Consider the following 15,816-nt stretch of genomic DNA (forward strand, 5'->3'; position numbering starts at 1 on the left):
AAATTCCCAATTCCCAAATTCCCAAATTCCCAAATTCCCAAATTCCCGGTCCCTGTTCCCCACCCGCGGTTCCGGGCCCCTTTTGGGCCGCTCCCGGCTCCGGTCCGGGGCCGTTTTGGGGCCGAACCCGGGCCGGTTCCGACTCCGCTCCCGGGCGGTTCTGGCTCCTGTCCCGGGGCCGGTTCTGGCTCCGGTCCCGGGGCAGTTTTGGGCCGGTTCGGGGCCGGTTCTGGCTCCTGTCCCGGGCCCGTTCCGGGGCCGTTCCCGGGGCAGTTTTGGGCCGGTTCTGGCCCCGGTCCCGGGGCAGTTTTGGGCCGGTTCTGGCCCCGCTCCCGGGCGGTTCTGGCTCCGCTCCCGGGGCCGTTCCCGGAGCCTCCGGTGCCAAATCCCGGCGCATTCCCGAGCGCTGCCTCATCCCCCCGCCCCCGCCGGGGCCGCGCCGGGGAGGGACACCGGGGACAGCGGGGACACCGAGGGGACAGCGGGGGACAGCGGGGACACCGGGGACACCGAGGGGACACCGCGGGGACAGCGAGGGGACAGCGGGGGGACACCGGGGGGACAGCGGGGACAGCGGGGGGACAGCGGGGATCATTGGGGGGACATCGGGGGACAGCGGGGACAGCGGGGAACAGCGGAGGGACATCGGGGATCATTGGGGGGACACCGGGGGGACATTCGAGGGGCAGAGGGGGACATCGGAGGGACATCGGGGGGACATTTGGGATCATCGGGGGGACACCGAGGGGACACCGAGGGTACAGCGGGGGACATTGAGGGGACACCGGGGGACACCCCCCCAGCCCGGGATGTTGGGGATTTGGGGATATTTGCCGTGTTCGGGAGGTTTGATGGAGATTTTGGGATTTTTTTGGGTTTGTTTCGGGATGTTTTTGGGAATGTTTTTGGGATGTTTTTGGGAATGTTTTGAGCCGTTTTTCGGGATGTTTTTTGGGATGTTTTTGGGATGGTTTTTGGGATGTTTTTTGGGACGTTTCGGGATGGTTTTGGGATGTTTTTTGGGGATGTTTTGGGATTGTTTGGGCCGCCCGGGCGCGGGGCGTGTTCGGGATTCCGCGCTGGCCCCGCGCCACCCACGGCCCGGGGACACGGGTGACAACGGGGGGACCTCAGGGGGGTGCGGGGGGGACAGCCCCGGAATTCCCAGTGCCCGGGAGGGGACAGCGAGGGGACAGACACGGGACAGCGAGGGGACAGACACGGGACAGCGAGGGGACAGCGAGGGGACAGCGAGGGGACAGCGCCGGCGGCACCCGGGCGGTGCCAGCTCCTGGTGACACCGCCCGGGGACATTTGGTGGCACTTTGGTGGCACCTGGGCGGTGCCCGAGGGCACCTGGTGACACTCGGGGCGTGGCCCCGGCCGTTGGTGACACCTGGTGACATTCGGGGCGTGGCCCCGCGGGATTCCCTCTGGCGGTGCCACACCTGGCCCAGGTGTCCCCAGGTGTCCCCAGGTGTCCCCAGGTGTCACCCCCGTGTCCCCCCCGCGGGATCGGGGCCCTGGGGACACCCGGGGGGGGGTTGGGGACACCGGGGGGGGTTGGGGACACCGCGGTGACTGTCCCCAGCCCGCGGTGACTCAGGCGGGCGCGGCCGCGGGAAGAGGAAACTGGGAACGGACTGGGAGGGACTGGGAATAAACTGACACTGAACTGGGATTGAACTGGGAATAAACTGGGACTGAACTGGGATTGAACTGGGAACAGACTGGGAACAAACTGGGATTGAACTGGGAATAAACTGGGACTGAACTGGGATTGAACTGGAGCTGGACTGGGAATAAACTGGGATCGAACTAGGGCCAGACTGGGAGGAACTGGGAACGGACTGGGAGGGACTGGGAATAAACTGACACTAAACTGGGATTGAACTGGGAATAAACTGGGAACGGACTGGGATTAAACTGGGAGAAACTAAAAACAGACTGGGATTGAACTGGAGCTGGACTGGGAATAAACTGCGATTGAACTGGGAGAAACTGGGGCTGGACTGGGAGAAACTGGGATTGAACTGGGGCTGGACTGGGATCAAACTGGGGAAAAACTGGGAACAAACTGGGATCAAACTGGGGAAAAACTGGGATCAAACTGACACTAAACTGGGCCCAAACTGGGAGATCTGGAGCCCGACTGGGCCAAACTGGATCCAGATGTGTCGGGGGAGGGGCGGGGCCACATCTGGCGCGGGGGGGGGAGGGGAAGCCCAGGAAGGAAACGGGGGGAGGGGCCCAAACTGGTCCCGGCGGCTGTTACTGGTTTATACTGGGATGAGCCCCCCCGCCGTGGGGGGAGGGGCGGATTTTGGGGGGGGAATTCCCAAATTTCCGGGGGGAATTCGGGGCTGACCCCACCCTGAGACCCCCCGAAATTCCAGATTCCTGATTTGAGGGAATTCCAGGGAAAAAGTCCGCATCTGGGACCCTCTGAAATGTCCCAAAATCCCCCAAATTCACCCCAAAAATCCCCCCAAAAACTGCAAACTCTCGTTCTGTCCAAAGCTGCTTTATTGGATCGGGGCTGGAGAACTCCTGGAGGCCCCAAAATCCCGGGATTTCAGCCCAGAATTCCAGGGGCCAACCGAAGATCTTGACCTGGCTGAAGGGCCCCGAAATCCTGGAATTTCATCCCAAAATCCCGGGATTTGAGCCCCAAATTTTGGGATTTCAGCCCAAAAATCCCGGGATTTGAGCCCCAAACTCATTTGAAGGTTTTGACCTGGTTGAAGGGTCTTAAAATTTCGGGATTTGAGCCCCAAAATTCCAAGATTTCAGCCCAAAATCCTGGGGATTTGAGCCCAAATTTCACTTGAAGATCTTGCCCTGGTTGAAGGGTTCTGAAATCCCAAGATTTTATCCTAAAAATTCCGGGATTTGGGCCTATAAATCTTGGGATCTGAGCCCCAAAATCTTGGAGTTTCAGCCCCCAAATCCCAGGATTTCAGCCCCAAAATCCCAGGATTTCAGCCCAAATTTCACTTGAAGATCTTGCCCTGGTTGAAAGGTTCTAAATCCTGGAATTTGAGCCCCAAAATCCCGGGATTTCAGCCCAAATTCACTTGAAGATGTTGCCCTGTTGAAGGGTTCTGAAATCCCGGGATTTTATCCTAAAAATTCCGGGATTTGGGCCTACACATCTTGGGATCTGAGCCCCAAAATCCCAGGATTTGAGCCCAAATTCATTCGAAGATCTTGCCCTGTTGAAGGGTTCTGAAATCCCAAGATTTTATCCTAAAAATTCCGGGATTTGGGCCTATAAATCTTGGGATCTGAGCCCCAAAATCTTGGGAGTTTCAGCCCCAAAATCCCAGGATTTGAGCCCAGTTTCACTTGAAGATCTTGCCCTGTTGAAGGGTTCTGAAATCCTGGAATTTGAGCCCCAAAATCCTGGGATTTCAGCCCAAATTTCACTTGAAGATCTTGCCCTGGTTAAAAGGTTCTAAATCCTGGAATTTGAGCCCCAAAATCCCGGGATTTGAGCCCAAATTTCACTTGAAGATCTTGCCCTGGTTGAAGGGTTTCCCCACGTGCTGGAAGTCGCCCTCCCACAGGAAATATTCCGTCACCAGCGTCCGGCACTCGGCGCTGCCGGGGTCCAGCTTCCGCCACGTGTACGACTCATAGTCCACCTGCCAGTCCGGGCACAGCTGGGAAAAATGGGAAAAAATGGGAATTAATGGGAATTAATGGGATTTCTGGAAAAATCCCCCAAAAAATCCGGGGTTTTTTAAGGTTTGGGGGGATTTTTGGGGGATTTTTTTGGGATTTTTGGAGGTTTGCAGCATGTGTACGACTCATAATGAACCTGCCAGTCCGGGCACAGCTGGGGAAAATGGGAAAAAACGGGATAAATGGGAATTAATGGGATTTCTGGAAAAATCCCCCCAAAAATCCAGGGTTTTTTAGCGTTTTGGGGGATTTCTGGGGATTTTTGGGGGGATTTCTGGAGGTTTCCAGCAGGTTTGGGGCTTGTAATCCACCTGCCAGTCAGGGCACAGCTGGGAAAATGGGATAAATGGGAATTAATGGGAAAAAATGGGATTTCTGGAAAAATCTGCAAAAAAATCCGGGGTTTTTTAAAGGTTTTGGGGGGTTTTTTGCGATTTTTTGGGGGAATTTTTGGAGGTTTCCAGCAGGTTTGGGACTCGTAATGAACCTGCCAGTCTGGGCACAGCTGGGAAAATGGGATAAAATGGGAATTAATGGGAATTAATGGGATTTCTGGAAAAATCTGCAAAAAAATCCGGGGTTTTTTAAGGTTTTGGGGGATTTTTAGGGATTTTTGGGGGGATTTTTGGAGGTTTCCGGCAGGTTTGGGGCTCGTAATGAACCTGCCAGTCTGGGCACAGCTGGGGAAAAATGGGAAAAATGGGAATTAATGGGAAAAAAATGGTATTTCTGGAAAAATCCCCCCAAAAATCCGGGGTTTTTAAGGTTTTGGGGGATTTTGGGGGATTTTTTTGGGATTTTTGGAGGTTTCTGGCAGGTTTGGGGCTCGTAATGAACCTGCCAGTCTGGGCACAGCTGGGGAAACGGGATAAATGGGAATTAGGGACCAGAAAATGGGAATTCTGGAAAAATCCCCCCCAAAAATCCGGGTTTTTAAAGGTTTTGGGGGGTTTTTTGGGATTTTTGGGGGAATTTTTGGAGGTTTCCAGCAGGTTTGGGACTCGTAATGAACCTGCCAGTCTGGGCACAGCTGGGGAAAAATGGGGAAAAATGGGAATTAGGGACCAGAAAATGGGAATTAGGGACCAAAAAAACAGGATTTCTGGAAAAAATCTGCAAAAAAATCCGGGTTTTTTTAAGGTTTTGGGGGAATTTTGGGGGATTTTTGGAGGTTTCTGGCAGGTTTGGGGCTCGGAATTCACCTGCCAGTCTGTAAATAATTGGGAAAAATGATTAGAAATGGGAATTAATGAGCAAAAAATGGGAATTAGGGACCAAAAAATGGGATTTCCTGAAAAAAAATCCCCAAAAAATCCGGGATTTTTGGTGAACACCCTGAGAAAAACGGGACATTGGTGGGATTTTTGGGATTTTCTCCCTGTAAACTCCCTCCCATGGATTTTTTGGGAATATTTTGGGATATTTTGGGGTTTTTTTGTGTGTCCCCTCACCGTGACCCCCAGCTCCTGCCCTGATAAAGGACTTTGAGCCTTTTCTGGGACATTTTTGTGGGGATTTTTGGGATTTTCACCCCTCCCATGGATTTTTTGGGGGGATATTTTTGATTTTAGGGGTTTTTTGGGAATATTTTGGGATATTTCAGCGCTCCCCTCACCGTGACCCCCAGCTCCTGCCCCTGAGAAGGGATTTTGAGCCATTCCTGGGATATTTTAATGGGGATTTTTAGGATTTTCTCCTTGTAAACTCCCTCCCATTGATATTTTGGGGTTTTTTGGGAATATTTTGGGAATATTTTGGGATATTTCAGTGCTCCCCTCACTGTGATCCCCAGCTCCTGCCCCTGAGAAGGGATTTTGAGGTATTCCTGGGATATTTTTGTGGGGACTTTTGGGATTTTCACCCCTCCCATGGATTTTTTGGGGGATATTTTGGATTTTTGGGGATATTTTGTGGATGTTTTGGGGATATTTAGGAATTTTTGTGTGTCCCCTCACCGTGAAGGCCAGCTCCTGCCCCCTCATGACCCAGACCCCCGAGATGCTGCTGTCGTTGTCGCCCCCAAAGAGCAGCACCGAGGCGAAGGCGTTCTTCCGCAGCTTGTCCAGGCGCTGGAACATCCCTGGGGTGGGGAAAAACATGGGAAATGGGGAAAATCCAACGGGAAATGGGAAAATCCGATGGGAAATGGGGAAATCCGATGGGAAATGGGGGAAATCCGATGGGAAATGGGGAAATCCGATGGGAAATGGGGAAAATCCAACGGGAAATGGGAAAATCCGATGGGAAATGGGGAAATCCGATGGGAAAATGGGGAAATCCGATGGGAAATGGGGGAAAAATGATGGGAAATGGGGGAAAAATGGGGAAAATGGGGAAATCCGATGGGAAAATGGGGGGAAAATGGGGGAAATCCGATGGGAAATGGGGAAAATCCGATGGGAAATGGGGGAAAAATGGGGAAAATTCGGATGGGAAATAGGGGAAAAATGGGGAAAAACCAATGGGAAATGGGGGAAAAACATGGGAAATGGGGGAAAAATGGGGGAAATCCGATGGGAAATGGGGGGAAAATGGGGAAAAAATATGGGAAATTTGGGGAAAGAAATGGGGAAAGAAATGGGGAAAGACGATGGGAAATGGGGGGAAAAGTGACAGGAACAGGGATGAAGACGAGGATAATGATGACAATGACAATGACAATGACACTGAGGATGACAATGGTGACAAAGGCCCACCTGTGATGAGGGGTCAGCTCATGAAGGTTGGGGAAGGACAGGGATGGGGACAGGGACAGGGACAGGGACAAGGACACGGATGAAGACAAGGATAATGATGACAATGACAATGACAATGACGATGACAATGGCAATGGTGACTGAGGCCCACCTGTGATGAGGTTGCAGCTCATGAAGGTCTGGCTGAGCTCCTCGGGGAACCTGTACTGGCAGTACCACAGCGACCAGCCCTCGGGGTCAAAGTGCTCCCAGAAGTGGGGCAGGGCCACCCCCAGAGTGTCCTCATTGGAGTACTTCCGCTTGAACTCGTCCAGGACAAACGGGCTGGGGACACAGGGGACAATGGGGACACTCAGGGGACACTGAGAGAGGTGACAGACCCCTCAGAGTGACCCACAGTGTCCCCAGGGCCACCCCCAGAGTGTCCTCATTGGAGTACTTCCGCTTGAACTCGTCCAGGACAAACGGGCTGGGGACAGAGGGGACACTCAGGGGACACTCAGGGGACACTCAGGGCTGTGACACACCCCTCAGAGTGACCCCAGAGCCCACAGTGTCCCCACAGTGTCCCCATAGTGTCCCCAGGGCCACCCCCAGAGTGTCCTCATTGGAGTACTTCCGCTTGAATTCATCCAGGACAAACGGGCTGGGGACACAGGGGACACTCAGGGGACACTGAGAGAGGTGACAGTCCCCTCAGAGTGACCCCAGAGCCCACAGTGTCCCCACAGTGTCCCCAGGGCCACCCCCAGAGTGTCCTCATTGGAGTACTTCCGCTTGAATTCATCCAGGACAAACGGGCTGGGGACACAGGGGACACTCAGGGGACACTGAGAGAGGTGACAGTCCCCTCAGCCTGACCCCAGAGCCCACAGTGTCCCCACAGTGTCCCCACAGTGTCCCCAGGGCCACCCCCAGAGTGTCCTCATTGGAGGATTTCTGTTTGAACTCATCCAGGACAAACGGGCTGGGGACACTCAGGGGACACTGAGGGGACACTGAGGGGACACTGAGGGGACACTGAGGGAGGTGACACACCTCTCAGAGTGACCCCAGAGCCCTCAGGACACAGGTGACACGCACTGAGGGGACCCTGAGGGGACACTGAGGGAGGTGACACACCTCTCAGAGTGACCCCAGAGCCCTCAGGACACAGGTGACACGCACTGAGGGGACAATCAGCACCCCCAGAGTGGTGAGGGACTTCCAGGGGTGACACCAAACCCCCCAGAATGAGCCCAAACTGCCCTGAAGTGTCCCCAAAGCCCCTGACAGTGTCCCCAGGTGTCCCCAAAGCCCCTCCAGGTGTCCCCAAACCCTATGACAGTGTTCCCAAACCCCCTGACAGTGTTCCCAAACCCCCTGACAGTGTTCCCAAACCTTATGACAATGTCCCCAGACCCCCCCCATGTGTCCCCAGGTGTCCTTAAACCCCCCGATAGTGTCCCCAAACCCCCCCCAGGTGTCCCCAAACCCCACCCAGGTGTCCCCAAAGCCCCCCAAAATGTCCCCAAACCCTACGACAGTGTCCCCAGACCCCCCCCAGGTGTCCCCAGACCCTATGACAGTGTCCCCAGACCCCCCCAGGTGTCCCCAGGTGTCCCCAAACCCCCCGACAATGTCCCCAAACCCTACGACAGTGTCCCCAGACCCCCCCCAGGTGTCCCCAAACCCTATGACAGTGTCCCCAGACCCCCCCAGGTGTCCCCAGGTGTCCCCAAACCCTATGACAGTGTCCCCAGACCCCCCCCAGGTGTCCCCAGGTGTCCCCAGACCTCTTGGGCAGGTGGGCGAAGGGGTCCTTGGCCTTGGGCTCAGCGGCCAGGACCTGCTCACACTCATCCAGCTCCTGCTCCGGCTCCGGCCTCTTCTCCTCCTTCCGGGGCCTCTCCCTCCTGTCCCTGTCCTTGTCCCTGTCCCTGTCCTTGTCCCTGTCCTTCTCCTTCTCCTTCTCCTTGTCCTTGTCCTTCCTGCCCGGCTCCTTCTCCTTCCGGGCCTGGCTCTCCGCAAACTTCTTGGCTTTTGGGATTAAAAATAAAATTAAAAAATAAAAAAATAAAAAAAAAGAAAAAAATTAGATTATTTATGAGGTATTTTTTAAGGGATAAAATTGAATTTTTTTTTTAAAATGTTGATTTTTTTTAGAGTGTTTGAGGGTTAAAATGTTCAATGGGGTGTGTCTTACCTACGGCGGGGAATTAAATAGGTAATAAAATATTAAATGCGTGAAAATGTTAAATATTGCACATATAAAATAGAATATGCACTATTTAACACTGAATACAGAAAATGTTTTAAATATCAAAAATTTAAGTATCAAAATATTCTTAAATTTAAGTATTAAATAGAACGCCCACAGTTAAGACCAGCTGTTTTAAATGTTAAATGTAATAGACAATTAAATACATCAAAGCATCAAAAACGCTAAAAACCCTAAAAATATTAAATGTCACACATCTATAATATAACATAACATAATGTAATGTGATATAATATGATATGATATAATATAATATAATGTAATGTAATATGTAATATAGAACCTCCAATAGACTACACAAACCATTAGAAATATTAAAAATATTAAGTAACACATACATTAAACATAATTTGTAACAAACACTATATACATGGAGTACAACATGTACTGTGTGTCCCCATGGTGTGTTTTTGTGTCCCAGGTGTGTCCCCAGATGTCCCCTGTCCCCAGGTGTGTCCCCACAGGTGTCCCCATGTCCATCCCAGTTGTCCCCAGGTGTCCCCCCAGGTGTGTCCCAGGTGTGTTTTTGTGTCCCAGGTGTGTCCCCCAGGTGTCCCCATGTCCCCCAGGTGTGTCCCAGGTGTGTCCCAGGTGTGTCCCCATGTCCCCAGGTCTGTCCCAGGTGTGTGCCCACAGGTGTCCCCATGTCCATCCCAGGTGTCCCCAAGATGTCCCCAGGTGTGTTTTTGTGTCCCAGGTGTGTCCCCACACGTGTCCCAGGTGTGTCCCAGGTGTCCCCAAGGTGTCCCCAGGTGTGTTTTTATGTCCCAGGTGTGTCCCAGGTGTGTTCCCAGGTGTCCCCCTGTCCCCAGGTGTGTCCCCACAGATGTCCTCATGTCCATCCCAGGTGTCCCCAGGTGTGTCCCCATGTCTCCCCCTGTCCATCTCAGGTGTGTCCCCATGTCCCCCAGGTGTCCCAGGTGTCCCCCTGTCCATTCCAGGTGTGTCCCCATGTCCCCCAGGTGTCCCCATGTCCCCCAGGGGTATTTTTATGTCCCCCAGGTGTGTCCCCAGGTGTGTCCCCATGTCCCCAGGTGTATTTTTATGTCCCCCAGGTGTCCCCATGTCCCCCAGGTGTGTCCCCATGTCCCCCAGGTGTGTGCCCACCGTCGAACTGGGCCATCCTCTGGCAGAGCTGCACCTCCCCCAGCACGGCCTTGAACTGGGGCTGGTTCAGGCAGGTGAGGAACCAGCGATTGACGTTGCCAAAGGGGCCCCGGAACGCCGGGTCCAGCACCTGGGGACACAAAAACACACACCTGAGAGAGGGGGACAGCACCTGGGGACACAAAAACACACACCTGAGAGAGGGGGACAGCACCTGGGGACACACAGACACACCTGAGGGAGAGAGACACAGCAAAAACACCCCAAAAACACACCAAAACTGCACCAAAACACCCCCAAAATACACCTGGGGACAGAGAGACACACCTGAGAGACAGAGAGACAGCAAAACCACACCAAAAATACCCTAAAACCATTCTAAAACACCCCCAAACACACCTGGGGGAGAGACACACCTGAGAGAGAGCAACACAGCAAAAACACCCCAAAAACACCCCCAAACCACCCCAAAGCATCCCCAAAACTACACCTGGGACATCCCTGAACTCACCTGGGTTCCCAAAAACTGCCCTGAAACCCCATAAATCCCCCCAAAACTGCCTCAAACCCCATAAATCCCCCAAAATATCCCCAAAACCCCCACACCTGAGCCGTACCAGTTTGTAGAGCCAGAGCAGGGCGCACACCAGGCTGATGTCAGCCAGGCTCAGCCCTACAGACCCCCAAACCTGCCCCAAACCTGCCCCAAACCCCCCAAACCTGCCCCAAACCCCCCAAACCCCCCAAAACTGCCCCAAACCCCCATAAAGCCCCCATAAAGCCCCCCAAACCCCACACCTGAGCTGTACCTGCCCCTCACCTGTTTGTAGAGCCAGAGCAGGGCGCACACCAGGCTGATGTCAGCCAGGCTCACCCTCTCCCCCACCAGGAAGGTTCTGGTCCTCAGGTGCCCGTCCAGGACCCCCAGCACCCGGCGCACCTCCTCCTTGGCCACCTCGGTCGCCTGGGGACACGGAGTGGGGACACCAAATTGGGGAGGGGGACACTGAAATTGGGGAGGGGGAACTGAAATTGGGGAGGGGGACCCGAAAACAGGGAAAGAAAAGCCTAAAATTGGGGAGGGGACACAAAATTGGAGACACCGAAATTGGGGACACCGAAATTGGGGAGGGGGAACCCAAAATTGGGGAGGAGACACTGAAATTGGGGAGGGGACACAAATTGGGGAAGAAAACTCTAAAACTGGGGAGGGGGAACCCTGAAATTGGGGAGGGGACACCAAAATTGGGGACACCAAAATTGGGGAGGGGGAACCCTGAAATTGGGGAAGAAACCCCTGAAAATTGGGGAGGGGGAACTGAAACTGGGGAGGGGACACGGAAATTGGGGACTTTGAAATTGGGGACTTTAAAATTGGGGAGGGGACACGAAACTGGGGAGGGGGACACCGAAATTGGGGAGAGGATCTCAACATTGAAGAGAGGAACCTGAAATTGGGGAGGGGGACACAAATTGGGGAGAGGGAACTGAAATTGGGGAGGGGGACTTGAAATTTGGGAAGAAAACTCTAAAATTTGGGAGGGGACACCAAAACTGGGGAGGGGACACCAAAATTGGGGAGGGGACACCCAAAATTGTGGACGGGGAACTGAAACTGGGGAGGGGGACACCGAAATTGAGGAGGGGGACCCTAAAACTGGGGAAGAAACCCCTGAAAATTGGGGAGAGGATCCAAAAATTGGGGAGGGGGACCCGAAAATCGGGGAGGGGACACCAAAATTGGGGAGGGGAAACTGAAAACTGGGCAGGGGGACCACGGAAGTGGGGAGAGGACCCCAAAACTGAGGAGAGGAACCCCAAAATTTGCTAACAGGCCCTAAAACTGGGGAAGAAAACCCAAAATTGGGTAAGAAAACCCTGAAATTGGGGAAGAAAACTCCGAGACTGGAGAGAGGAACCCCGAAATTTGGGAACAGGTCCCCCCAAAAATCGATTTTTGTAGTGCAGGATCCCCAGGGTGGGGAACACCCCGAAATTCAAAAAAAAAAACAAGAAAAAAGCCCCCAAAAATCCCCAAAAAACCAAAAAAATCCTCAAAAAATTCTCCAAAAATCCAAAAAATTCCCCAAAATTTTCCCAAACCCCTGTGAGCCCCCAGACCTGTTTGTTGTAGTGCAGGATCCCCAGGGTGGGGAACACCCCGAAATTCCCAAAAAAATACAAGAAAAAAACCCAAAAAAATTCCAAAAAACCCCAAAAAATCCCAAAAAAATCCCCAAAAAATTCTCCAAAAATCCCAAAAATTTTCCCAACCCCCCCAAACCCCAGTGAGGCCCCAGACCTGTTTGTTGTAGTGCAGGATCCCCAGCGTGGGGAACACCCCGAAATCCCCCCAAAATACAAGAAAAAAATCCCCAAAAAATCCCCAAAAAATCCTCAAAAAATTCCCAAAAAATTCCCAAAAATTTTCCCAACCCCCCTAAGCCCCCCAGCAGCCCCCAGACCTGTTTGTTGTAGTGCAGGATCCCCAGCGTGGGGAACACCCTGAAATTCCAAAAAAATACAAGAAAAAAACCCAAAAAAATCTCAAAAAACCCCAAAAAATCCCAAAAAAATCCCCAAAAAATTCTCCAAAAATCCCAAAAAATTCCCTAAACCCCCCCCAAACCCCTGTGAGCCCCCAGACCTGTTTGTTGTAGTGCAGGATCCCCAGGGTGGGGAACACCCCGAAATTCCCAAAAAATACAAGAAAAAAATCTCAAAAAATCCCAAAAAATCCCCAAAAATCCTCAAAAAATTCCCAAAAAATCCCAAATAAACTCCCCAAAATTCCCCCAAGCCCCCCAGCAGCCCCCAGACCTGTTTGTTGTAGTGCAGGATCCCCAGCGTGGGGAACACCCCGAAATCCCCCCAAAATACAAGAAAAAAATCCCCAAAAAATCCCAAAAAAATCCTCAAAAAATTCCCAAAAAATTCCCAAAAATTTTCCCAACCCCCCTAAGCCCCCCAGCAGCCCCCAGACCTGTTTGTTGTAGTGCAGGATCCCCAGCGTGGGGAACACCCAGGTGCTGGCCGGAGGAACCACGTCGCTGTCGGCGAAGTTCACCCACTGCAGAACTGCAGCTGCAGCCTCAGGGGTGCTGCCCCTCAGCTCCTCCGTGCTCACTGAGGGCGGGAAAGGGTTAACTCGTTAGCCAGGAGGGTCGGTAATTAGCCTGGGACTCGTTAATTAGGGAAGAGACTCATTAATGGGCAGTGGGAGACGTTAAAGGGGGATTGAAGCGATGAAGTTGGTGCTGCCCCTCAGCTCCTGTGTGCTCACTGAGGGCAGGAAAGGGTTAATTCGTTAGCCAGGAGGGTAATTAGACAGCCAGGAGGGTCATTAATTAGCCTGGGGACTCGTTAATTAGGCAAGAGACTCATTAATGGGCAGTGGGAGATCGTTAATGAGTGAGGGGGGGATGAAGTTGGTGCTGCCCCTGGACGCTCAATGCGGGCAGGAAAGGGTTAACTCATCAGCCAGGAGGGGTTATTAATTAGCCAGCAGGGTCGTTAATTAGGGGAGGGAGTCCTTAAAGACCGGGAGAAGTCATTAATGAGCCCGGGAAAAGTCATTAATGAGCCCGTTAATGATCATTAAGGAGGCACTGAAGTGATTGACAGCTGCGGGCAGGAAGGGGTTAACTCATTACCCGGGCAGAATTATTAATTAGCGAGGGAAAGGGGCCCAATTAAAGCCTAAGGGGGCTAATTAAGGCTGATTGCCCACCGTAGTAGGCGATGGCGTTGCTCTCGAAGACACAGAATCCATCGTCCCCCTCAAAGGCCGGGACCTGGGACGGGGAAATTTGGGGTTAAACCCCCCCAAAAAACCCAAAAAAACCCCAAATAAATCCCCAAAATTTAAATTCCCACCATAATCCCAAAAACTTTAAATTCCCGCCTCAAAATTCCCCCCAAAACCCAAAATTCTCACAAATAAAACCTTCAAATTCCCACCTCCAAAACCCCAAAGTCCCACTTTAAAATCCCCAAATTCCCACCCCAAAACCATAAAGTCCCACTTTAAAATCCCCAAATTCTCACCCCAAAACCCCACCTAAAATTCCCCCTTTTCTGGGGTGTCAGGGGTAAAACCCCAAATCCTCTGGAGCCACAAAACCCCCAAAATACCAACATTTGGGATAATTTTGGGGGTTTATTTCCCACCTTTCCCATTGGGAATTTCTGCGGGAACTGAGGGGCTCTGACCCCCCAAACCCCAAACTCAAACCCCAAATTTAGGATAATTTGGGATTAATTTTACCTTTCCCAGGGGGAATTTCTGCAGGAACTGTGGGGCTCTGACCCCCCCAAACCCCAACCCCAAATCCCCCAAATCTGAGATAATTTGGGATTTATTTTACCTTTCCCATTGGGAATTTCTGCAGGATCTCCGGGGCTCTGAACCCCCAAACCCCAAACCCAAACCTCCAAAATACTGAAATTTGGGATTAATTTGGGTTTATTTTACCTTTCCCATTGGGAATTCCTGCAGGAACTGTGGGGCTCTGAACCCCCAAACCCCAACCCCAAACCCCAAAATCTGAGATAATTTGGGATTTATTTTACCTTTCCCAGGGGGAATTTCTGCAGGAACTGCGGGGCTCTGAACCCCCAAACCCAAACCCCAAACCCAAACCTCCAAAATACTGAAATTTGGGATAAATTTGGGTTTATTTTACCTTTCCCATTGGGAATTCCTGCAGGAACTGCGGGGCTCTGACCTCATAAACCCCAAACCCCAACCCCCAAATCTGGAATATTTTTAGGATTTTTCCTCACCTTTCCCAGGGGGAATTTCTGCAGGAACTGCGGGGCTCTGACCCCCCAAACCCCAAACTCAAACCCCAAACCCCAAATTTAGGATATTATTTGATTAATTTTACCTTTCCCAGGGAGAATTTCTGCAGGAACTGCGGGGCTCTGAACCCCCAAACCCCAACCCCAAATCCCCAAAATCTGAGATAATCTGGGATTTATTTTACCTTTCCCAGGGGGAATTTCTGCAGGAACTGCGGGGGTCTGACCTCATAAACCCCAAACCCAATTCCCCACACCCCCAACCCAAATCTGAGATATTATTTGATTTATTTTACCTTTCCCAGGGGGAATTTCTGCAGGAACTGCGGGGCTCTGAACCCCCAAACCCCAATCCCCAAACCCCAAACCCCCAATTTAGGATAATCTGGGATTAATTTTACCTTTCCCAGGGGGAATTTCTGCAGGAACTGCGGGCTGCGGTTGGTGTGGCCGAAGTGGAACTGCGGCGGGGCCGAGGCCACGCGGAGCCGAGCCCCCGAGTACTGAGCCGCGATCAGCGCCTTGAAGGCCCGCCAGTTCTCGGGGTACGTGTACAGGGTCTGCGGGGACGGGGCACACACAGCGTCCCCGGAGTGTCCCCAGGTGTCCCCAAAAACATGGGACATCGGGGGGCTCCGGGGGTCCCCAAAACGGGGGTCAAAGTTGGGTTCTGTAGTAATGGGAGCTGTAAAACCCACCCATTTTGGGGTACCCCAAAGGGTCTGCGGGGACAGGAAACCCAGAAAGTCCCTAAAGTGTCCCCAGAGTGTCATCGGAATGTCCCCAAAAACATGGGACATCGGGGGGCTCCGGGGGTCCCCAAAACGGGGGTCAAAGTTGGGCTCTGTAGTAATGGGAGCTGTAAAACCCACCCATTTTGGGGTATCCGGGCAGGGTTTGGGGACAGGACACACTAAAGTGTCCCCAGAGTGTCATCAAGTGTCCCCAGAGGGTCCCCAAGTGTCCCCAAAGATGTGGCACATCGGGGTGGTTCAGAAGGTTCCGAAAAGGGGAATCAAAGTTGGGTCCTGCAGTGATTTGGGCTTTAAAACCCACCCGGTTTTGGGGTACCCCACAGGGTCTGCAGGGACGGGGCACACACAGCGTCCCCGGAGTGTCCCCAGGTGTCCCCAAAAAACCGGGACATCGGGGGGGCTCCGGGGGTCCCCAAAACGGGGGTCAAAGTTGGGTCCCGCAGTGATTGGGGCTTTAAAAGCCACCCATTTGGAGTATCCGGGCAGGGTTTGGGGGACAGGACACCCA

The 15,816-nt window shown here is 52.7% G+C and overlaps 1 protein-coding gene and 1 long non-coding RNA gene across 2 annotated transcripts; both read right to left on the bottom strand.

The window, feature by feature from the left end:
- Nucleotides 1–3,369: 3,369 nt before the first annotated feature.
- On the bottom strand, nt 3,370–15,179 carry EEF1G (eukaryotic translation elongation factor 1 gamma). Its single transcript, XM_066340231.1, has 10 exons — nt 14,955–15,179; nt 13,481–13,544; nt 12,734–12,876; nt 10,571–10,714; nt 9,751–9,880; nt 8,159–8,402; nt 6,535–6,707; nt 5,643–5,767; nt 4,525–4,542; nt 3,370–3,647 (listed from the first exon to the last, which is right to left on the bottom strand). Exons 1-10 carry the CDS (start codon nt 15,177–15,179, stop codon nt 3,507–3,509), a joined length of 1,407 nt encoding a protein of 468 aa, XP_066196328.1. The 3' UTR covers nt 3,370–3,506.
- On the bottom strand, nt 11,930–12,375 carry LOC136374841 (uncharacterized). Its single transcript, XR_010745982.1, has 3 exons — nt 12,287–12,375; nt 12,113–12,146; nt 11,930–11,996 (listed from the first exon to the last, which is right to left on the bottom strand). It is a non-coding gene; the product is annotated as an uncharacterized lncRNA (long non-coding RNA).
- Nucleotides 15,180–15,816: the final 637 nt, after the last annotated feature.

The sequence above is a fragment of the Sylvia atricapilla genome, unplaced genomic scaffold (genome assembly GCF_009819655.1).
Source record: "Sylvia atricapilla isolate bSylAtr1 unplaced genomic scaffold, bSylAtr1.pri scaffold_150_arrow_ctg1, whole genome shotgun sequence".
Lineage (NCBI taxonomy): Eukaryota > Metazoa > Chordata > Aves > Passeriformes > Sylviidae > Sylvia > Sylvia atricapilla.